The sequence below is a fragment of the Trichoplax adhaerens genome, genomic scaffold, assembly GCF_000150275.1.
Source record: "Trichoplax adhaerens TRIADscaffold_9 genomic scaffold, whole genome shotgun sequence".
In the NCBI taxonomy this organism is placed as follows: Eukaryota; Metazoa; Placozoa; class Uniplacotomia; order Trichoplacea; family Trichoplacidae; genus Trichoplax; species Trichoplax adhaerens.
Window position 1 is genome coordinate 2,409,593 of NW_002060951.1, and position 24,419 is coordinate 2,434,011.

The 24,419-nt window shown below is 32.6% G+C and overlaps 4 protein-coding genes across 4 annotated transcripts; 3 read left to right on the plus strand and 1 right to left on the minus strand.

The window, feature by feature from the left end:
* Positions 1–1,206: 1,206 nt before the first annotated feature.
* On the plus strand, positions 1,207–3,953 carry TRIADDRAFT_59058 (uncharacterized protein; the record flags this gene model as incomplete). The annotated part of the gene is made up of 5 exons (XM_002114956.1): positions 1,207–1,231; positions 2,100–2,145; positions 3,122–3,272; positions 3,421–3,611; positions 3,740–3,953. The coding sequence occupies 5 exons, from the start codon at positions 1,207–1,209 to the stop codon at positions 3,951–3,953; spliced, it is 627 nt and encodes a 208-aa protein (XP_002114992.1).
* Positions 3,954–5,615: 1,662 nt separating this feature from the next.
* Positions 5,616–7,529, plus strand: TRIADDRAFT_64162 (expressed hypothetical protein; the record flags this gene model as incomplete). The annotated part of the gene is made up of 3 exons (XM_002114957.1): positions 5,616–5,766; positions 6,241–6,336; positions 6,581–7,529. The coding sequence occupies 3 exons, from the start codon at positions 5,616–5,618 to the stop codon at positions 7,267–7,269; spliced, it is 936 nt and encodes a 311-aa protein (XP_002114993.1). The 3' UTR covers positions 7,270–7,529.
* Positions 7,530–14,498: 6,969 nt separating this feature from the next.
* On the minus strand, positions 14,499–15,855 carry TRIADDRAFT_16260 (uncharacterized protein; the record flags this gene model as incomplete). The annotated part of the gene is made up of 4 exons (XM_002115135.1): positions 14,499–14,694; positions 14,908–15,109; positions 15,286–15,363; positions 15,654–15,855. Coding segments are annotated over 4 exons (678 nt in total), but the record flags the coding sequence as incomplete, so codon positions are not given.
* Positions 15,856–20,833: 4,978 nt separating this feature from the next.
* TRIADDRAFT_28952 (uncharacterized protein) lies at positions 20,834–21,556 on the plus strand (the record flags this gene model as incomplete). Its single annotated transcript, XM_002114958.1, has 2 exons — positions 20,834–21,030; positions 21,178–21,556. Coding segments are annotated over 2 exons (576 nt in total), but the record flags the coding sequence as incomplete, so codon positions are not given.
* Between the last annotated feature and the right edge of the window lie 2,863 nt (positions 21,557–24,419).

The following is a 24,419-nucleotide window of genomic DNA, read 5'->3' on the forward strand; positions in this document are numbered from 1 at the left end:
CTTGATTTTAAGAGTTGGGGGCATATTACTGACCACACGCCCAGAAATCTATAAATAGCCATACACGCTACAGTATACAGTGTACAGTTCGTCGTACAAAATTTTAAAATACTGTAATCTTCGTACTGTACTGTACTGTACTGTACTGTAGTGCTCAATAGAGACCCTACAGTACTGTACAGTACAGTGCTGTACTTTATACTGTACTGTACAGTACTGTACAGTATTCACTATTCAGTACCGTTCCGTAGTACTGTACAGTACTGTACTGTACTGTACTGTAAAAGAAATCTCGATACAGCACAGTACTGTACATTAAAGCGTATAGCAGAGTTCTGACTAGTGAGCATTAGTGTTAGGATTGCTTTCATTTTGTCTGCATGTCTACAGTACTGTACAGTACTGTACATCCCTCTGTAATACTGTACTGTACTGTATAGTACTATACAGTCTATACTATACAGTGTACAAATGTGTTTTGCTGGTGTAACAAATGCAACCAATCAACGATCGATATTTCCAGAGTGGGGGTGGCAACGTAAAGAATGTGTGAAAAATTTCTTTAATTTTTATAGTAATATAAAAGTTATGTTATTATCGGTTGCAGCTCACATAACTTCGGTTCTGAAAACGTTCCAAGATTTGACATAACGGCTAAAAAAGTGCTCCAAACGTTCGTGTGTCCACCTGAATGTACGTACTTATCACTTGTCTCTTCTATTTTCCTAGATGAATTCAAAATTTCGTATACGTACTGTAAGTACAGTGTTATTAACCTTAACCTGGTCTTCTAAAACTAGATCCTGCTATCATATCAGAATAACTCTTACAGCCTCGATTTGCTAGAACTTGCAGATTGAACCCTTGGTTAGCAAGACCTACGAATACAGTACGCAATTATTGTAAATAACACGTAACTAATGATAATTGTTAATCGCCATAGTTGCAGCGACTTCACCTTTCAGATCAACTCGATCCCACATTTCTTACCGTAACACCAAAAGTACAGTACAGTATTCGTAATCATGATTTACACCAATTTTCAACCATGTTAGGGTAGCTTTTAGTATACTAAAGTAATGCTGTAGCACAACTTTATTAGGATCGTATATAATAGCTATTCTGCCGTTTTCTACTTCTACTTACCTTAAAATTTTGAAATTATGAAACTTAGATCAATTCTATCCAAAGTTAACAGGATCCACAATGGGTCGAAAACTACTTAAATCTGGTAGGTTGAAAGTCTCCTAATGACGATGTATCTTATTATAATTATAATTGTAATCAATAATCCGCTGTAACAATTACTAATCATAAGTATCGATCATTGCGCTAATACTTCTGTAGTTCTATGGCTTATTCAGTTAAATTATTTCGAAGCATCTACGTAGATCTTTCGATGTATAAATCTAGGATATTTTTATTACTTGTGTTACATTGCAATTTGCACGGTATATGAACTGTTAACAGCACACATCTCAGTATCGCTAAGAACTGTAGCTCGCTCGGGCTTGATGCCTTCGTATCAAATCATTATACTGTATCAAAAAGTGGTTAAAAGTTTAAAGTAGTACCATGGTAGTTTGTCTGCGAAGCGACTGGAAGTTAAGCCACCGATCGATTAATTTGTATTATAAACGCGTGTTGAAGTGTACAATGTCAATGTACAGACCGCTTAAATCTATTATGTTAGGATAATTTTGTCCGTGTGTGTGTATACTTTTCAGTACATAATAACGCGAGTAGTAACTACTTAAAAGGTCTTCTTTTAAACGAAGACTGTAATGTAGTACGCTTGCATAGTACTAGGAAGTTACAGTCATCTGAAGTGATCCCAAATTTAAGATGCTAAAGAAATACGAAATTCTTGACGCAGTAACTTTAATGCTGGTAGTTACTAACAGTAGTTAAGTAATTGATTAATATTCTACTATATTGCAGTTCTGGATATCTATAAATCAAAACGTAAATAGTGGCTACGCAGATCTTGTATTCTCTAAAAGTGTACCGATGGTTATTGTACTGCAATTTTGCTTATGTAACTTAGAAATTTTTATAAGTATCTGCAGTAACAATTATAATTGCTCATACTCATTTAGAAAATAAAAAACTGCCTTTAAAAGCCAACGGAGAAGCCCTTAAAAGGTACAATATTTGTTCGTGACGCATACGGAAGTAGATTTTCAGTAACGAGTATGCATCAGTTCTGCACTTTAGACGTGTTGTATACAGCAGCTGATTCCCTACATTCACCACTGTAAAGGTACCGAGATATTTTATACGCATCTCTGCAGATTTACTGTTGACACTAAACTAGCTTTAAATAGTTTCTTGAATAACGTTGTGCTATCTCTTCAATGGAAATTTTTATTCTACAATATACTGATAGATAGAATAAGATCATTGAGAACATTCTCTGTATTAATTAGTAATCCACTGCTATATATTGTCAATACCACTCAAGCAAGGCGCGTACGTAAATTCTCCCTTTAGAATAATGGTAAAAAACATTAGATTTCAAGAAATTGTTACCTCTATTCGACAGTGCCATAATATCTGCGATTTAGAGTACTGTACCTATCATAACTAACTAACATGATCTTGCAATGCTATATCACTCTGAAAATAATTAATCACATCAAGTCAAATATTATTGTATTATTAATTCGGTTATGCGAGTATATGAGCGATCGACGTGGATATTAAATCATACGCTGCATAAATGACAAGAATCTTCTAATCTGTTTATGCTTCTACTGTACTATTGTGTTCTCACGCTGTCATCGATTTATCTTTCATACTTGCAATATGTACGTGTCTTATCGTTTTAATAAATCCTCTCTTTGTCATAGTACTCTTTAATAGATTACAGTACACTAGGTTCTCGTATCTTATGGCAGGTATACTAATAAAATTTACGTAAACAAATATAAAAGAATGCTACCGACACGAGCAGGACTAAATAAACTATAAACCTACAGTACTTGAAGAACAGATTTTAAAAGCTTACTGTACTTTCATTAAGCTATGTAGGAAACCTTTCGCACTTGCAATCTTTAAATCATAACGTACTGCTTCTTTCAAAATGAATTTAAAGACACTGTTATTGTCAATTTTGCAGAAGTCACCCATCAGTTCCACCACTACAAACAAAAATCACAGATTTATTTCCTGTACGACGTAGTACAAGAAAATGCAAATCGGATTTAAAGAACGCAGAAGAAGCTTTCATGATACAATACATTCTCACTAATAAAGAAGATGGAATACAGGTACATTAAATTGATTACATACTTAAAGCAATTTAAAAGTAGCGTTTCATCGATGCAGGCGTCATCTAGTCGCACGATGCGACAAATTTTCTATTTAAATTATTTCAAATTTAGTAATAATAGATCAAATCACGTTTACAATATATAGATGATTTATACTGAAGGCAAAGGTAGGGGTATTGTAACGACAAAACCCTTCAAGAAAGGTGATTTCCTATGTGAGTATGCAGGAGAATTAATCTCTCGAAAAGAAGCTTTACAACGCGAAGTTAGCTATGGTAAAGATCCAAACATTGGAAATTATATGTACTTTTTCTCATATAAAGGTTCTGATTTTTGGTAAGAAACGAAAGCTACCTAACTAATTAATAAATATGCTATTTCTGAGATAATACTATTTTGTGTAAGTTTACAATAGAAACATTCGAAAACGTACGTATATTAATCATTACGGTAAATTTCTCTAGTGTCGACGCAACGAAAGAAACTGATCGACTAGGGCGCCTTGTTAACCACAGCAGGAAGAACTATAATTCTATCAGCAGGCTCATACCTATAAACGGTAACCCTCACCTTGTATTGATAGCGTATAGGGATATTGGAATAGGTGAAGAATTATTATATGATTATGGTGATCATAGCAAAAAATCTATTGAAGCTCATCCATGGTTGGAATTATAAATTTAGAATTGTATTTGTATAGAATATTCAGAGTATCTTCTTTTATCTTACAGTGCAACGAACACTGAAAATCCTCTGTAAATTTTCTTATATACTATAATTATACTAAGTTATTAATTCTAAATAGCGCTCAAATAGTCCGTCTATCCGTAATAATTTTACTTAAAATGTAACGGTATATATATATGTCATATACAAACTATAGATTGTGACACGAAACTCTAATGAGAATCGTTACAAGTTATAAGCTGTATTATTTCATGAGTAAAGTGTTTTAATATTATTCTGTACAGTAAGTAGCAATCGCATATGTAAATTGTACAGTATGCTTTAGAATCTGTTTGATATACAGTACTATACTTCTTTCTGAATATGCTATGCACTCTGTGCAGCATATGGCACAAGGAATAAATAACTCCTTGTATTGCTATAGTCTACAATTATGTTACTGTACATTTCTTTTTAATATTCTACTACTATACAGTTTATATAATTTTTCTGCATATGTGTTAATATGCTATTTAAAGCGACTGTTCATAAATTCTTGAACATTAAATTTTGACGCAATAAATTAAAATTTTTTTAATGCACACCACTATTTTCATTAGATCTTATTTATCGCATGAGGTATAGTATGATGTAAAGTAAAAAAGGACATAAAACTATAGATATTTCTCTCTTTCATCTACGGATAAAATCTTAGAACTCACTAGATATTGCAAAAGTAAAAAAATTTAGTAAAAATTTTTCCCAATAATTTAAGTTCACAGACTCACTGTACTGTACAATACAGTACAGTAAGCTACAACGAACAATAGGATTGTATGGAGCACTGCGTATGATGCAAGTAACGTGCTGTACAGTACTATAGTGTACAGTACAGAAAAGTAGTGTCTTGTACTGTACACTGTACAGTATGTAATTGAAAAATTGAAAAAAATTTATGACTGGTCCGCATGGGGCTCGAACCCACGACCTTCGCGTTATCAGCACGACGCTCTGCCGACTGAGCTAACGGACCACTCCGACAATGTACATTCTACAATACCATTAAAAACAAGATGTAGCGCTCAAACCTCACAAATTTCACCGGGATCGTAAAGACACGATTCATTCAATGAGTCACAGTATCGTACTGTAACTGTAAAACATTTAGCAACACTTAATATTTTTACGTATTACATCATAATGTACAGTATAGTACCGTGCAGTACTATACTGTAGTGTGCTGTACTGTACAGTATGGACCGTGACATACTGTACAATACAGTACTGTATACTGTATATTTATTTATAAACATTACTGTACTGTATAATATGGACGGTTTGTATTATATGCTGTATAATAACTTCTATATTTGCTGACTGTAATTGATTCAGCAAAACATAGACCTTAAAGACATTAAAGCATCGAAGCTTCAAATCCTAGAGCAGATACGTATATGTATATTTCTAAAGCGTTTGTTCTTTCCGCTGACTGTCGTTGATTCAGCGAAATCTCCACTGTCCAGAACTTTCTAGAATATCGGGCGAAGTGCTTATATACTGAACTCTCGGCGCTGACATTTACACTTACGATTTTACTCCGTTTCCTGTTTGGTCTCTGGAAAGACTTTCATTCATCAAATTTAAGCTTTTCAAGTATCCCCGTGTTCATCCGCAATGTCTCTTATCGTTAAAGCTTATAGTGACGACGAAATCCGTCGATTCGCATTGGACCAGAACGTAACAACTAGTTACAACTATCTTTATCAAAAGATTGGCACTCTTTTTCCAAATTTACTAAGAGATTCCTATGTACTAAAGTGGTGTGGTAAGCACTTATAGCGTATTTAGCCTGATTAAGCATAGCTTTACAATATTTTTAATCATTCGATTAATCAAACTCAGGATATGAAATTTAAAATTTTTGCTACTTCATGTATTGTATTGTGCTACATGCTCTGCGTATACCTTTACGCTCTTCATTGATACGGAACCGATAGTTGAAAATTGAAAATGATGTTAAGAATTTTTCTTGACAAGGATACAGTCCTTAATCCTTCACATATTTAGGTTCTAGACACAGTAAAGATTGCTTGACTATCTTATCTCACTTTGTGTGGACTCTACTGTACTTACAAAATATATCCGCTTAAAAGAGTTATAATGTAAAAGCAACATCTACTTTGCTATGCTGCATCGTGCAGTAATTGGCTCTTAAGGACCATATACATTGTATAGGTGATAATCACTTCCATCGGTCACTTATCGTAATTTCGTTTCAAAATCGTATTTACAATTGCAGATACCGATGGCGACCTTATCACTTTTTCGTCTGATGATGAATTGATTGATGCTCTAAGTAACAGGAATGATGAAATCTTCCGCGTATACATCAAAGGTAAACCTAAGTGTGACACTTCTTGTTTTATAGTAATTATATGATAAGTCATAGACACAATGGATGGAAATTTCGGATATGTTAGTCTGGTCCGAAATTCCTTCGTCATTGTCAGTAAACACTGAAGGCACTTGGCTTATTTATTATCTTATACAAGTGATTAAAGATCGGCCGTAACAGTAACGATTCAGCGGTTATAAATCTTTTTAAAATTAATTAATATCATATTAAATTTAATATATAGACAGGCCGAAAGCTCCTTTCCCTCAAGCAGAATATCCACCTCATTGCAAGGCTTGGTGGTGGGGATACCCTGGTCAGAAACCACGCTGTGGTGGAAGGCCGGAAGGGTCTTGTAGATGGCGTAATGGCTCTCGTAGATGGCAATCATGGATGGAGGAAGCCCAACGTTGGAAAGATCACAAAGAACAGAATTCGTCATTAAATGAAAACACTAACGAATCTTCTGAGAATGAAAATTCTGGAAACGTTTTCAATGCGTTTTGTCCTCAACAAATCAACCCCGAATTTATTAACTCTTTTGCTGCTAATATGCTAAGATCATTTGGCGTTGATCTGTCAGGATTTTGTCACACATCAAACGAGAGTAAGCCGGATCAACAAAATAGAGAAAGTGATAAGGGTTGTGACAGAAAGGACGAAGAGACGAATTCTAAATTAGCCGATGGTGCTTGCGCAAGCGCTACAACTGCTGAATCTTCTGCAAATTCTAAACCATCACAGCAAATCAATCAAGATCATAATCCTGATATAAATGAGAACATCCAACAAGCCATAACTCAAATGGAAGCCATGGGATTCGACAATCAAGGAGGATGGCTTACTCGATTACTTGAGGCTAAAAACGGTAATATAAGCCGAGCATTGGAAGCTATTTATCCCAACAGATCTAAAGATTCGGGTCTTCAATAATAGCTCTGTAGAGTATGCTTTATAACAATTTGGCATTATTAAATCATTTTAACCTATCATATTCGTCTCCATAACCTGGCTTGTACATTTATGATTATTGATCCTACATAATATTAAGCAATCTAATTTATTCCTAAACTAAATGTATGTAAAATGCATTTTGTGGAAAAAAATTACGTAATTTATCGAAAATCCATAGCATTATTGATTAGAAGCTTTTAATTGTGTCCTCACTATTTGTTTCGGGTGTTTATATAATCTTTTCCATAATAGCTTTAATTCTAAGTGTTGAGAGTTTTATCTTTCTAGATATAATAAGATTATTCACGTATCTATTGCACCCTATTGATGCTAATTACAAGAAACCCTACATGTTATGGATACTAACTATATCGTTGTATAGAATTTACTGCTATTAGTTAGATAATAAATAATTATGTCAATGCATAAACAACTGTTACATATCAATTACTATCGAAATTTAGAGATTTTCATAAAATAAACTTTTAATATCAAGACTTTGGCAGTTTTAAAGTCGATGGCAAACTTCTCGCATGGGAATCTACTTATATTAAAGCAATTTTTTGCTGATGATTCCTTTCAGCTTTGATTCTATAGCCGTCATATACACAAACCTTCTCTTTTTGGTTATTTTACAAAGTAACCAATTACTTTGTAAAAGCCCTATATTTCTTAAAGTAACCGTGACATACATAAAGGATATGGACATTCCAGTAGTAGATCAGTTTTTTTTTCAGTTTTATAGAATATTACGGTATCATTGTTACTCCCGTACTTATGATCACGGACTCCTATTTTGGATAATATTTCCTAATATTGTATACTTTCCGCAATTACACTGAGTCTGAGAAAGAAGGCTATAAAATAAGATATGCTATCTGATTCACTGTAAAGCACAGTATGCAAATTCGCCTGACTATTATACATGAAATATTCGGTTCTTCACTAAGTATAATAAAACTAAGAATCATTTCTTTGTAGGTATTTACTATAGAATAACTACTCATGTTAAAAATGCATCATACAGTATACAGTATTCATAGTGTGTATTATGTATAATATATATACTATAATCAGTCGATCTAATATCTACCATTAACAGCAATTACTGAAACCCTTCTTAAGTCGTAAATACGTATTCGTATATATGATCGAAAATTTATCGGTATCGTCTCTGGTATCGGCTAAATGTTCTCCATGCATAAAACTTATTATTCTGTTACAATCAATAGGTGTCTAACAGTAAACAAATTAATTAATTAAATATTATTCAGTGCGAATAGCTGACTATGAAACAGCGACCTTCTAAATACATGCCATCATACGAAATTAAAATTAGATACGCAGAGATCAATTATATCCATTCTTATTTTTAAGCCCCATCATACCAGTAAAGAATTAGATATGATTTACTGAATAAAAAATGCCTTAGCACTGCAATTTGACCAAAATATAACACGAAATATTAGTGAATGCATGATCTTTTAAGTAAGCGTACTACAAATACCCTTTAGTTTAAATTTTAGTCCCTAAATGGTCCCATACTATCTACTAGACATACCTTTAGTAATCCATGACATTACTGTAAGTAAATTCACTCTCTCCAGTACCGTACAGATGTAATTCGACAACGACGCTTTTGTCTTAGTTTTCGTCTTAGACTACAATTTTACTCGTTATTATTTGATTGCGAATCATACTCTAGGCTCCGTGATTATGCAATATCATTGTAAAAATTAATTTATTAACGAAATCACATTTACTGATGGACACAACCTTACTATCAACAGTTCCAGTAAACCTTTGCAGCTTAAAATTTAAGAGTTCTAATTTAAATTTTTACAGTATACTGTACTGCACAAAGACCAAGATCTGGTGTGTTCTTGAAAGTGAGATCAAATTAATGTTAATGACGAAACCTGATATTATCATTACGAATAATTGCATGATTGTTCGGCATTGAATAAGCTCAACTTCAAATAGCCAAGTATTTCTCAAATAAGCTGTTATGAAGCACGGTATTTCATAAGCCATTATCGCTACTTCCATAAAGTCCTTAAGAAACATTAAATTAAATTAATAGTATCAATATCGCACCTATAAGAAACCAAGTGCAAGTAAAAAGTAATTTCAGCCATTAAATCTACTCTTTCTCAAGCATTTTTAATCCGTGATCTTAATTTCAACAAATCAGGTTTGCGTTTTAGAGCATTAACTTAATGGCTCAATAGTCTATCAGGGACACTTCGCTCTCGTATCTTTTTCATTGCTCTTGTCTTTCTTATCCTTATCCAATAATTTATATAATGAAATATCTTCCTCATCTTCTCTGATATCATGCATGTTCAACGTACTATATTCATTATTAGATCCTCTAATATAATGAAAATAGAGCATATACAAATATTACGAGAATACCGTGATATCAGTTACATTATAGAACAAAGTGCTGAAGCATTAATCAACTCATTCTAACAGTAAACTTTTCGATATGCCTTACAGCAAGCAGTTTCTTTTCGACTACGGTATATTAAATAAATAATTAGGAGCAGAGCCTATTAAATCGTAAGTCAAGAGTTCGACTTTAGAACATAATGATATTATCAATCGCAAACTCGAAAATGATAATGACCCGTATTAAGTTCCTTACAATTGTATTTAAATGAAATTGATAACTCACATGTGAAATAGCTATAAATCCTAAAAATCTATTAAAATTGTAATAAAAAAAGATTAATATCGTTGTACATTTAATTTCCTTAAAAGTATTTAGCACCAATAAAATAATTCCTTAACAAGAATAATAAAGGACCATAAAAGGTAGCACCGATTCAAGCACTTTGACATCGATTAAAGTAACAGAATATACTTGTAGGTCTTAATGTATTATTTTAGATCGGTAATTGCAAACAGCTTCAATGGATCAATTATTTCAAGTACGGTACCTACCGATGATCCCAACAAAAGTTAAGAGATGACAAAGAAGCTAAGAAACTGCCGAATGTAGGTCCAGTAATTAATACTAGGCAACTTTGGTAAAATCCGAGCCAAATAATAAGACGACAAATCAGATACTGTACTAGTGCAATTTAATGTCTCATACTAACTAATAAATAGCATTCTCATTACAAATAGCGTGTAACAAGTAACTTACCCGATGCAACGTGATAAGGTAAGCAAAGAAGATGCAACCGAGTAGACAGCTATATTATCACCAACATTTTCGTCTCTGAATCAGTTTTAAAAAATTTTAAATCAACGATACAACAATGTATAACGAACTCATGAACTAATGTGTTTTATTCATTTTTAACTATATGGCAAATTATGTCTTAAGTCAACCTTAACCATTAGCGGCTATATTAGCAGTGATGATTTCCTCGTCTACTATACCACGATTATCACGTATTACTGTACTCAATAGCTAGAAAAAAAATGACGGAAAATAGTAACGATATAAGCAATGACCTATAGTATTGTAAGAAAATTTTAGTATACCCACATCCATATCTTATATTTTCAGTGATATCATATCAATTCAAGATTGAATTACAATTAAATAATCTTATAATCTTTCACATCTTCTTTTAGGTAAACAATGCTGTACCTGGCTGAAGAAAGTAAATCCGCAAAAACTGGAATATAAACGAAATTCATAGCTGTACCAAGAATAATCATTGAGACTATAATGATCGACAGTTTCCTAAATTAAAATACCATAGCAGGTACCATAATAAGGTATAAATATACGCTTACCAAATAATAAATGAATACATAAAATCATGGTATTGCATTTAATTAATTAATGGATCTATTTAGGAACACTTCAAATAGTAAATCTTACTCCCTTTTATAACTGTAATCTAAGTAAAGCTAAAGAATAATCTGTTATATGCTATATCTGATAAACTTTCTAGGCCATTAGAGACAAATTCCTTACAATTTTAAGTGAAAATATGGGGATGGAGCGATTAGTTGCAATGATATCCCTAGTAATATTAATCCTATAATTATAAATGGTTTATGTCCCTATAAAAATAGCAAACAATTTCAATTTTCCTTTAGGGTTTGATTTCAATTCAATCGCAATAATTTTCAAATTAGATAAATATCAAAAGAGTATTTACAGACCAATTTATCGGCTAAAACACCAACTACAACTCCTAAAATCACATATACGCCAACCGGAATCGAAATAACGCTGGCAATCTGAACTGCATTCATATGAAGCTATTTGATTTGATTTGTGAGGAAGAAATATAGGCAGATCTTTATTTAAAACATACAGTATTTAATATCCTCTAGTTGACTCTTTGCGGTATATTAGTGTTATGCTATAACGTATGACAATATGTACTATTATAGGTACCTATATTGTGTTAAGAAAATAAACTAAAAAATGCAAATGTGCACTATTCTACGCATCCTATTAATAATTAGAAAGCACTAAAATTTAAAACTATTAAAGTACTGGTATAATTTGAAACAACTCAATTCATTTCTGCGCGCAGTGTAGTCTATTGCCTTGAATAGTACGTAAATTTTATATCCGTAAGACTCGTTTCAATCAATAATGAATAACGTAACTAATATGTCTTTAGCTGCTGAATAAGATGACTAAGTACATTTACTAACAATCTAATATCACTTATCATATCAACTTTATGCTACTTGTTTGTATAACGTTAATTGATTGCTAATTTACCATATCTGATGCAATGCATTTAGATATTCAGACATCCTACTGAAAGGGTATTATCATGTAAATAATTTATCGAATTCTTTAAAATTGTGACGATCAAAAACATTTGATTAACAATCAGTGTCAATAAGTGGTGTGATACGAACAATGATTACATTCACAGACCTCGATTGTTTAAAACCAATGGCTAAAATCTCGAAAAGAATAATATGTAATAAAATTCATGATCAAATGATAGAATAGTTGAAATCAGGAGCTAATTTGAATTGGTAATTTCGGAAGATCGTAGCTGATATTTTAATTGGTTCGCTTTAATATTAATGATCGTACAAAAATTTTATAGATAATAAGTTATTCATCCCTACCATTTCATGATATTATATTAATGGCCAGTTATTTCTATCTTGTGAAAGATAAGTAATTTTTAAAGTTTTAATTAATATTATCACTTGTACACTATATATTTTTATACGTGTCACCTTCGCTATTTAATGTATAAAATATTAAGGTGGCAATCATGCGACATTTAAATGTAAACGTTATAACTACGCTAATGCTAATTAATATTCTCCTTATGCAGCCCTACCTCGATATGTTAATCGAGTAGATTTATACTTGACAACATACGGTATAATACAAGATTATTATTTGTACATGAAAATTACAGCAACAGGTAAGGTTAAAGGTGTGAGTTATTTTTAGTGGTCTGTAGTACTTGTAATCTAATTCGCTGGTATAAAATCAAGAATATCAACTATGTTTCGTCTATTACTTGCCTTTTATTAAGTACATCAAAATATAAACTAGTATGCAAAGATACAGTAGGATCATTCGTAATATTATGGATTTATATAAAATAGATTTTGTGGTGAATTCCCAAGACTCCTTAAATACAATTTCTAATTAAGTTAAAGTATAAAGGATATCCTTAATCGGTTGTGTTCTCAAATGTTTATAGTGCGTATGCACCTACGAACGCATAATTATAGCTGGTCGATTTTATAACGTAAAGCTAGAGTATAACATGTTAATAATTTACGACACTACCTCTTCACGTAGTAAAATTTTTTATTTTACTTATCACTTCCCTACAAATGTGTCTCTATCAGTCCATACGAAATATTATATTAGCATTACTATATTCTGCTGCAATGAAACCATAACTAAACGAAACAGCTTAGTTTTTTCACGGTACTCGATAAATCTTAATAAACAATCGATCTGTTTAGGTAGATAAATTTTAACTGGCTATCTTTGCACATATTATATTGAGAATTGGACTTGAAAGAAAATTATTATGATATCATTTCCCTAGATTTGAAATTCCATTCTGAAATTTATAAAAATTACAATTTACAGAAACATATATTATACGTGAAGTGAGGGGCAAGAGTTATCGTCTGCAATAACTTAAATTGCATCTATACATACTAACATATGCAAAATTTCTGATTCTAATTTAGGTATCAACTCTATGTAAGCCTACTTTTTGCACATGATACTCTCAACTATGAACGAAAGGATGCCGCTGAATTAAGGGACGTATAAAGCAAGCAATAAAATTTATCAAATTAAATTTAATATAGCTTATACATTAAATGAAGTCTTAAAATAAGTACTAATAATTATCCATTGTGTTGTTAGTTATGCATTTATAATTGCAGATAGAATATGAGTATTAAGGAAAGATCTTACTACAATCTCGTGATTATGTAATAATGCTATGACGCGAGAGGTATCTTTGAATCACAGTTAAATTTCTTAAAATATTCACTTCTAAAGGTGCTAGCACTTTAATCGGCATAGAATTAATTAGGGCATACGTGAATTGAATAGGCATATAGGGTACGGTTAAGAAGTTACGAACAATGATTTTTATATTATTATTACAATTTAATTTAATAAATTTATCCTTTTAAAGTTGCCTTTTGCATGTATAAGGAAATAGCTTAACGATTTTGTTGAGGTAAAACGTGGCACCGTATATCGGTGAAGCTGTGTTATGCATAAACCTAATTAAGTAGCATGTATACGAATATAAGTATATGGCCGGTCAGTCGCGAAAGGTGCAAGCGCATCAGAATGATATAGGTATACCTAATGACAGCTACCAGAGTAAATATACTAGAATGAATTAGCCGCAGTAGTATAAAAAATATGAACGTATTTATTTTGTATGTTTTACATTCACATGATAACCATGTATTAGTAGGACTATAGGCCTATGATCATTTTAATTAGTAAAATTATTTATTTACTTCAGATCACCTACGGATTATCCTTTATCACTGTTAAGATGAATTTTATATTTGCAAATTATCACCAACTCAGTATCCTACGCGATTATATGCTATAAAAATATACATCTTGTTAATATTTAAAAGTGTGACAATGTTGTTCCTGTGGCTAGCTGTATCAAGTAGGCACAATTATATTTATTAGTTAGTTTTGTCATAGCGCCTTTATTAATTCTTTTAGCTATAACTGTTCATTCAGCATCATTAGCTGAACAAGTTGTGGAAGCAAAGGCACAACCATCATACTCTTTAAGTAGATGATAGTCTAAATCTCCATTGTTGCTATTTTTACTAGACTCGAAACTTGAAGGGCCTTTGGTTCGAATACAGGCACATCGTTTAAATTTGCCATTCTCGTAAAACAGTTTTCGCGGAACACCAACCCAATCTCTTTCAATGCCCCCACTATATTAAGAAATGAAATTGCCATAATGAGAGGGTAACGATAATTTAAGAATCCATATCACACAGAAAGTTAATATAAGCATTTTTAATAAATGACTATAATTATGTACTTTTGTATACCTGGATGAGATATAATGAATATATACGTAACTGTATCATGGCTATCCTGAATGTTAGTATAGTTTTACTAAATAGATACAACTTTGTCTATACCTCTTTTTTTCGCACCAATAAACTGTCCCCTCTTCTTTAGTCCAATGTGTATTACATCCTGGCATTTTAAAATTCTCATTTTCGGCTTCTTTCCGTAATGCGTATGCTTTACTTAGCCTGGTTTTGATTTTAGACAAAATTGGAGCAGGTTCGCCTTTTGCATTATAAAATCTCCCTATCAATTTGCCGACATAAGAATAATCTATGAAAAGTAAACATAATTCTTAGTTGAAATCAGGCCTTTAATAATTAATTTAATTACGGCTTTTCATTTTAAGATACTAGGACGACGCCTAGGACATGTGCTGCCCAGGACTTTGTATCAGGTTAATGACAAACTAAATGCAATGCATCAATAAATAAGTTGCTACATATTACCTTTGTGATAGAAATCGATCCATTCTTTAATACCTATGAAGTTCTCATGAGATAACCCTTTAATTTCATCATTTAGACCTAAAATAATTATATAACTTAAATATAAGAAAAAACAAATACTATTTTACCCGCATTCTAGATTAATCTGGTACAGCACTGCATTTCCTTTGAATTGTAGCCAATACAATATCGACATTTAGCCAACTTAGCCGTAGATCGTGATAATATATCGCACTGTTAGCTGGTATTGAGTGTTTATTGATGAAATAATTACGATTATTACTCTACTAAATATATAATTAATAAATAGTAAGGTATTCATACTGTTATGACTGCGATAGGAGATGGAATAGGTTTATGAGTTTTACCTTTCTCACTAAAATCTCCAGTTACGAAAGCTCTTGTGCCATCACGACCGGAAAAAAAATTATATCCACCACCTTTACCGTAATGTTCCTTTCCTTTGGTTACATCAAATACTTGGCCCAAAACAGCTAAATAGATTGGCTTCTGTGGATCATCACCGTTATATTGTTTTAGATCAGAAGCTGTAAATATCTGACCATCGGGCGCAATGACATTGCTGAGATCTGTACTAGATCCAGAACCAGTTCCGACAGCCGGTCGTTTAGATTCATCCTTATATTTATTTTGATAGCTTTCGGCTGTATTCGCTAGTAAATCAACATCTTGTTTATAAGCGAATACACCTGCAGCAATCGCTGCTGCTAAGATAAAGATAGGAACTAATTTTGATCCTTTGGAATTACTTTCTTGGTTAGTTTCTTCTGGTTTCTCTATCTTATCAGTTTTGGAGTCATCTGATTTGGCTGCTTTTCGTCTAGTTACAGCCATTTCTATAATTCTTTACAGATCAAAATTTAGTAATCCAATTATGGTAAGGGCCCCTCTGCAACTAGGTATGACTGTGATCAAGCATAAAAAGATATTTGATTTGTTAGTTGCTCGTTCCTTTTTGCGATCGAAATGCACCGGTAGAGTGAAACACTGTCCAAGTACAGTACAGTACTGTACTGTACTGTACAGTTACGATACTGTACTGTACTGTACTGTAGGTTTACTGTACTGTACACTGTACTGTACAGTGCTGCTTTACAGTACGCCCATAGGCCACAGTCCAATGGTACAGTTTATGGACTACAGTACTAAAGTTTACAGTACTGCAACAGCAACCAGAAGAGCCAGAAGGGACTACGTAGATTACACTTGCGCAGATAATTTCATTTAGCGCTTTAGACTTATTAAACAAGGAGTGAGTTGTGGTGCTGACCATTTTTTGTTCGTTTACACTGCATTGTACAGCTACACAAACCTTTCTTTTGTTCTCATTTGGGTTCTTTTCGTTCATGTTTTATTTATATTGCAGTTTTCCACTGCTTTTAAAACTGATATCGTAAGAAGAAATTCCAAGATCATGGCACTGACAGAGCTACAGCATGAATTGCTCACTGCGTTGCTCGACAGTGGTGTCAGTAAAGCAACGTTGATACAGGTTCTGACTATGCCAGAGCATTCGAATAGCATCTCACGGGATTATTCATATATTGGAAATGGTGATGTTGCCTTTGGGACCTTTCATCAAGTTGGTTAATAATTGTAATTATATATGTATAACATATACAATATATTATAAATAATTATTCGTTTCGCAAATTAGCATTGAACCATACTGACCTATTATTTACTTGCGTTTTTTTAAATTTTCATGCGCTTAAGTGCTGGTCTTGCTGTATTACATGATACATAAGGTGCACTATAGTACTACACTACGTATAATTAATTAATACAACATCACTATAGAAATGATCATGATCACATTTCACAGCCGTCAACGACACAGTAGAAATATTCGTGTGGTATATATTTGTTTTCACGACTATATTAGTTGATAACATACAAAGTATATACAGTAGTACTGGTATCATTTATTTAATATGCTACTATGGATTCCATTTTTACTTCCAGTCAATATTTATGGCTAGTCTACTTGATCTTATTACAGTACTGTAACTATAAACAGCACATCGGCTCGGCGGGAAAGTGTTTTACATGGTTGTAATACGGATAAAATCCATAGTAAAGGAACGGGGTCGATATATTGGTTACTAATATCAATATTAGTAGGGTCAAGGCAGAATTGTGCGATAATGCATTTGAATGTGATTGCTAGCTCTCGAAGCTGCAAAGGAATACTTCATCTATTTCAATATACTGTAAAGTATAGCACGGACAGTATAACACAGAAATACCAATCCAAGCAGAGAAGTCGAACACAGCCAATGTACGTACATACTGTACAATAGTGTGCAATACTTAACCGTAGGCTGCTGCTTGTGTCAGGTAACGAGTATTAATCTGTGGCTGCACATTTTGAAGAGCGCGCTGGAATCGTTTCAACGTGTTTTAAATAGTTCGTAACCCATATAGTAATCCCTACAACGTTTATTGCATTTATATTCCTAATAACTCACGCAGTATTTTAAAAATTTATCAATACATAATACTAGATCAGTCTATTAAATATCTTTCAAGTTCTTCAAATAAAATTAGAGTCAGTTGAACATATATTTATATACAAAATTGAATGCGTCAACAGCTGTGAAATGTCTCTAGTATAGGGTCGTAAACGCTTGCAAGGCACATGGTAATATATAAACGTGCACAATCGTAATACGAAACAAAAGCGTAGTATAGGGCGGTAGCAACCCTTGCATAGGAGATCCGCCTTATCCGCAATATGCAATGGCAGATAGTGGCAAAAGCGAACAAAATCGTAAGGAGTACCGGTACTACGAGACGACTGTGAGTCTATAGTACTGTTTATGCAGGAGACTGGTACATACTGTACAGCACACTGTAGGGTGTATCGCTATCTACAGATTTCTTGGCCGAGTGATCAGTAATACCTATGCCCCAACTCTTGAAACCAAGAGATATGTAAATAATTATAATCATCTGTATCTTTCCGCTAAAAGCTGTCCCTTGCGGTTTAAAATAAAGATGGTATGCAAATCGTTAATTTGCGATACACCCTACAGTGTACACTGTACAGTACAGTACTGTAAACATCGCGACTTGCTCTACTGTACAGTACTGTATTTCTGAGATATTTGAACAAGAAAAATCAATGATTCTTTCTTTTTATCCTGCTTAAATTATACATCAATCGGTAGAGAAAGAGCTAAACAACCGTAGTTCATCAATTAAAATTTGCGTGCGACGTCGATTGTACATCACAGAGCATACTGTCATTAGAGAACACATACAGTACAGTACAGTACGGTAACACAGCTAAACTTGACCGTGCTAGAGAATGAAAATACTACACATTTAATAATTATATATAAGTATATACGCCTATAATAATTATTCCATAACGAACAATTAATTAATGGTTATAAAGCTGCTTAAATAGCCGATCTTAAAACTAGTTACCTTAAATGTTGTTCTCGTTCATATCCAGAATATATTAGCTTATTTTAATGTTGACAAAATAATAGTTCGATACGAAAGGCTATTACAAAGCGGCTGGGATGTAACCATAATTAGCCAGTTAATTTACACAGATATACGTGTAGATGGAGGTCTGTGTTGACTGCCGAGACATGGATGCGACCAGGAATTCAGGAGACCAGGATTACTTAAAATACGCGTAGACCCTAATCATGCTGTTTGGAGTAATGCAATACTGTACAATTCCTTATTACGAAATCTACCGTTATGGTTCTTAAGCGGAGCTTATGACTAAGATTGCCATCTTTGAGTTTTATATAATTACTGTTATTTATTATTTAATTATATTATATAACTATTGATACCTAATATCATCATTCGTAATTTATTAAATGTAAATACAATAATTTTCTTGGTTCATTATACTCATTTCGATCATGCGATAAACGTTATTAAAATATTATAATATATACAACGTTATGATGTCGATTATATGGCGATATTATACAATGTGACGATTAATATTCTGTACACGAGCGCATCTACATAAATACTGAAGGAATAGAATTTTATTAACATGAATGACTTCGACATTGTCTTTCATAAATAAAGTTCTGTAGTTATATATCAAATGAAGGTTTGCATGCGTTGAACTGTTTAAGACCCGATTAATCTATTTAATGTACAGTATTTGCGGTTTATAGGGTGTTCGCAGTGTTGTAATTGTTTTATATCCATATTAAGCATGCTTTAATTTAAAATTGCGGTACTGGTGATACTGTATTTACTCTTTACTCTATGATATTGTAGAGTTCGCGTACAATGCAGACAGCACAGACGGCTTGATTGCTAACGTGTGGATCTCGAATAAAGCAGAAATGCTTGATATCTTCTCTTATATAAAAGCCCAATCGCTTTATAATTTTCATTACTGGATGTATTTAGCGTTAATCCATCTCTTACCTTTTATATTACAGTTAGATTCAACGTATCCGACTAATAATGATGCCATAGATCTTATAACTGATGCGAACGTGACTGATATTGTAAAAGTTCTAAAGGATAGAGGACCTCTGGCAGCTGTTGAACGTTTACTAAGGTAAAGCGATATAATATTTTTATGCTCCAAGCTGATAATGAAACACCTTTTTCCGGTATAGGCACGGCAGAACGTACAGTAATTCGACTTATGTAATCGTGAGATAATTTGTAAGCTCTCTAATTTAAATGCGCGTTCTATTATGTACAATAATACTATTGTAATCACCCCGACCGTTTCGATTGTAATTATCGCTCTGTCCCTAACCATTGCACCACTTCAATATTTTGCACAGTGTTGTTCTAGTCAGCTCTCAAGTTTTTATTCGGTATCGAAAATTATACGGTACAGTTATGCGGTATTCCGAACGCTTGTTGATGAAGTTGTATTGCTTCAATTATCAGTTATAACGAAGAGCATACTTAATAACAGCTATTGTCTTATTAGATATGCCAGAAACTACATTTCTAGTTAAATCTTACTTTTTTAGGGAATCTACATTTTTAAAATCATTGTACATATTAAATTGGAACAAATATCTTTCTGTTATGACATTTAAATAATGGAGAGTTATTAAATACGAAAGTGCACAACTATAACCAAAATTAACCTGTATTATATAGCTGCTTTCTATCTTCTGATAGCTAGTAAGGCATTACATAGAGATAAATCCTTAAAAGTTTTGATTCTTCATATCAACGAAATTTAACCATTCATATCAGTATTTATTGCACTCAGCTAAAAATTTAGTTGAAACTCAGGTTACTGTGTATCAGTTATCCTGTAATGATCTAAATTTTATGCTATCTGCCCACTGCCTAATTTCGATTGTAAGTAAATATGATAACGGTATTATTTGAGTGTGCTTTGGTGTTGTTGTTTATTAGTTATACTGTACTTACTTCTGTGATAGTATTAGCATGTCATTTTCAATAATCTGCTCTACATTAGCTGTTAAGGCTAAAAGCCAATTTTTATACTGACTTAAAATATATCATACTTCAGCAGGGATTGACAAAAATACAATGTTTAATTACAATTTACAGTAGTGACCCATACAAAGTTGCCAAAATGATCAAGACTTTTATGCAGCAGCATAGCGTATCTCAGCGTGAAGTCGTTGAATCTACATCGCTGAATCAAAGTCATTTATCACAACATCTAAACAGAGGTACAGCAATGAAAACACGTAAAAGATCTGCGCTTTACTTGTGGTATGTGAAGAGAATTATGTTACTACAAAGACGTAAGTTACTATTACACTTTACTTTTTGATATTCTCTCATTTTGGCTTCTATTTCTATTCATATAGTTTAGTTTTGTATATATCTGTATGGTAATGAATTGTCTATCTTTATAAAATCGTTAATAGACGAAAGCGATATAGAAGATGATACTACAGTAAACTTAACTATAGATGATCTACCGAGTAGCCCTCCTTCCCCCAAGCGACAACGCCGTAGTCGATTTAAATGGGGTTCAGCTAGCAAACGTATTTTATATGATTCCTATGCTAACAATACAAATCCTTCAAAGGAGGAACGTGATATGTTAGTTGATGCTTGCAATCATGCTGAGTGTGTTCAACGCGGCTTGCTGCCAAATCATGAGAGTGCTTTAGGTTCTAGCTTGGTTACTGAAGTTCGGGTATACAATTGGTTTGCCAACCGCCGCAAGGAGGATACTTTCAAGATAAAATATCGTAATAGTAAGTATGAAGAATATAATAATAATTCTCCAAACCATACTTTCAAATAGAAATACTAGCGAACATGATTTATTTGACGTTACTAAATATTTTACTTTGTGTGATTAATTAGACCCAACTAGTCTTAACCCTTCGATGGAATCGACTCATCTAGATAACAACACTACCGACGGTTCTACGCTTTTAGAGTGTAACGGAGGTAGTGCATTTACCCAGCAATTACAGGGGTTGACTGGTTCTCCTACTGGTACTTCTTGCGCGCTTTCAATGAGTCGTATTCCTCCAAGGGGTAGAAATTTAGTCAGTATGAGCATACCAGAACAAAATCTTGCAACTTCCGATTTTATGCAAGTTTCTCAGAATAACACGAAAAGGAACGATACTGATATACAGCCTAACAGCTCAAATATGCAGCAAGTAATGCTGCCTGGAATATCACATTTTAGATTAAATATAAGGAAGAACGACTTATCAATTAATCAAACTGAAGGATCTGAAGCTATTATTACTGCTTCTAATCTTGCCACCGCAATTAATAATCGCCAATTGAATACATTATCGAGTATTAAATCACAAGTTAACAACGAACAGTTACGGCAAGGATGTTTACCTGAAGAAAGTCAGCCTTTGTTCGAAACTAGTAACAACCCTAGTTTACCAGTGTTATCTCAGTCTCAAATGCCACATTTAAATAGTATTTCTCATTGAATAGTCCAGCTACCGTATTGACTTAATTATAACATAACGGTCACGTGCATCATAATTTTTATTTAAATTAACTTTGTCAAGATAGTTTACTTAAAGGAAACAAATCTGGCAAAATTTCTGCATATCTGTATGATGCATCATTTTTTTTAAGTTTAATTTACTATTTGTGAATGATTTAAGCAGAAACTGATCAAACCGAATTTTAATACTTTAATGCTGGTGTTATTGTACTGTTAGATATAATATTATTAAATTTTTGAAAGAAAATTTGTTATACTTGTATCATGACCACAGAAATTTTATGCAAACTATTCATCAGAGAAATATAGATTTTACTATCATAAATATGGAAATACAACGTTAAAAATCTGATTAGTAATTAATACTATTTGTCAGATTATATTCTGCCTCTATGTCAATGTTGTACACTGTTATAAATCAAATATGTTGCCTGTTTTTAAGAAGGAAACAATAGAGATAAATTTTGCTTAAGTTCACCTTCAAATATTTTCTATTGCAACTCTAAAAATTTAGTCAAGAAATTCTTTCTTTTTACTATGTTCTCTATCACAGTGTTATCTGTCTGATTAAAATCTTTGAGCTGTTACAGTTTTTTTTAATTAGGCGCATTACCAGGAGATTCTGATGTATGATTTGATTCTTGCGATGAAATTTGACAATTGCCCCTAAAGCTTAATTTTTATCTTACATATTGAAGCAATGGTCAGTAAGATGATACGTTTAACTGATTAATTCAACAATTGGTTTGTAGACATAATAGCATTTTTGATGAACTAAAGGATGGCTCTGTTGTGGCATCCATTGGCAATATTGAATCCTGTCACAATTGTATATGTATTACAATCTTTCTATAATTTATAGTATCAATTTCGAACTTTATTAAGTCATATTCAGTAATAATAATAATTGATCCGAAAAGTACTTTGAAATTATTTATGCTTTGATCAGTAGCGCATATTTACAAAATAATTTTTAATATTTTATTATCAATATTTGAATTGTATAATATAAGAAAACATAGATCATATGCGAAGACATTGATCCACCTGGGTCCGCAGTTATCCCTTCCTGTATACCTTCCGGTATTTTATACTCTACGCTATCGGTTATAAATTACCGACCTTGACGTTGCATTGGCCATAAGCAGAAAGATTATACTGTAGTTATGAGTATAAAAATATATAGTGCTACGTTTATGGCATCCTGTATTCAACTGCGACGCAATTAGGGTACTGCCCATCGCATTCGTTGTGATTGATGCATAATAATATGTGGTTATGTTTGAATTAAGATTTCTATCGTCTTTTACCGTCGTATAAAACAATATTGTCGATACGATTTGTTCTCTATACTTTTAATTTCAGCAAAGAAAACAAGCTTGATTTAGTCCATGTTATTTATTACAACCGACCTATTTGTAATTTCTACTAAGTTACAAATGTAGCTTCTTATTTAATTATTCTATGCAATGATTAGCACTGAGCTATTAGTAAAGCATAAATGAGTAAGTTGTACTGTATTACATTGGTATTAAACTGTCAAAAAATGTATAGTTATGTTTTTTTATTGTACAGAACTGTTTTATGAAGTATTAAAAAGTATATTCAAGAAATTTCCATTAAAAATAATTTACCCTATCGTGAATTGCAGATGATAATACGCTAATTAAATGTCGATAAGTACAGTACTTAGTACTATTTATGAGTGGTTTAGTTATTGTACGTAACTGTTGTAGTATAAATCATCCGGAAGCCTATGGAGGCCCTACATCTATAATAAAAAAATAATTTTAAGACTCATACTGTGGCAGCATTCATTACGGGGTATAGCACGACATAAAATTCAAGTACGACGAGCAAATACATAAATGATTATGAATACAGTACATAGAGTACGTTCACGCTGTATTTTATAGTTCATCTGCGGGACAGCTATCAGATTGGGATATGAAATTTAGATTCGAAAATTTACATTAATTTATAGCCTAAACTGTGTCTTTGTATTATACCGTTTATAATTTAATCTTAGAATATCGAGCTTTAAATCGAGTCACACGGAACTAAAAATTATAAAGAAGTCAAACGTAAGTTTAGTGCTTAGCATCACCGTATGATCGCTATCGTTTTAAAAATGTATAACACAGATTACAGTATAAGAGATACGTTACAACATTCATCAGCAATC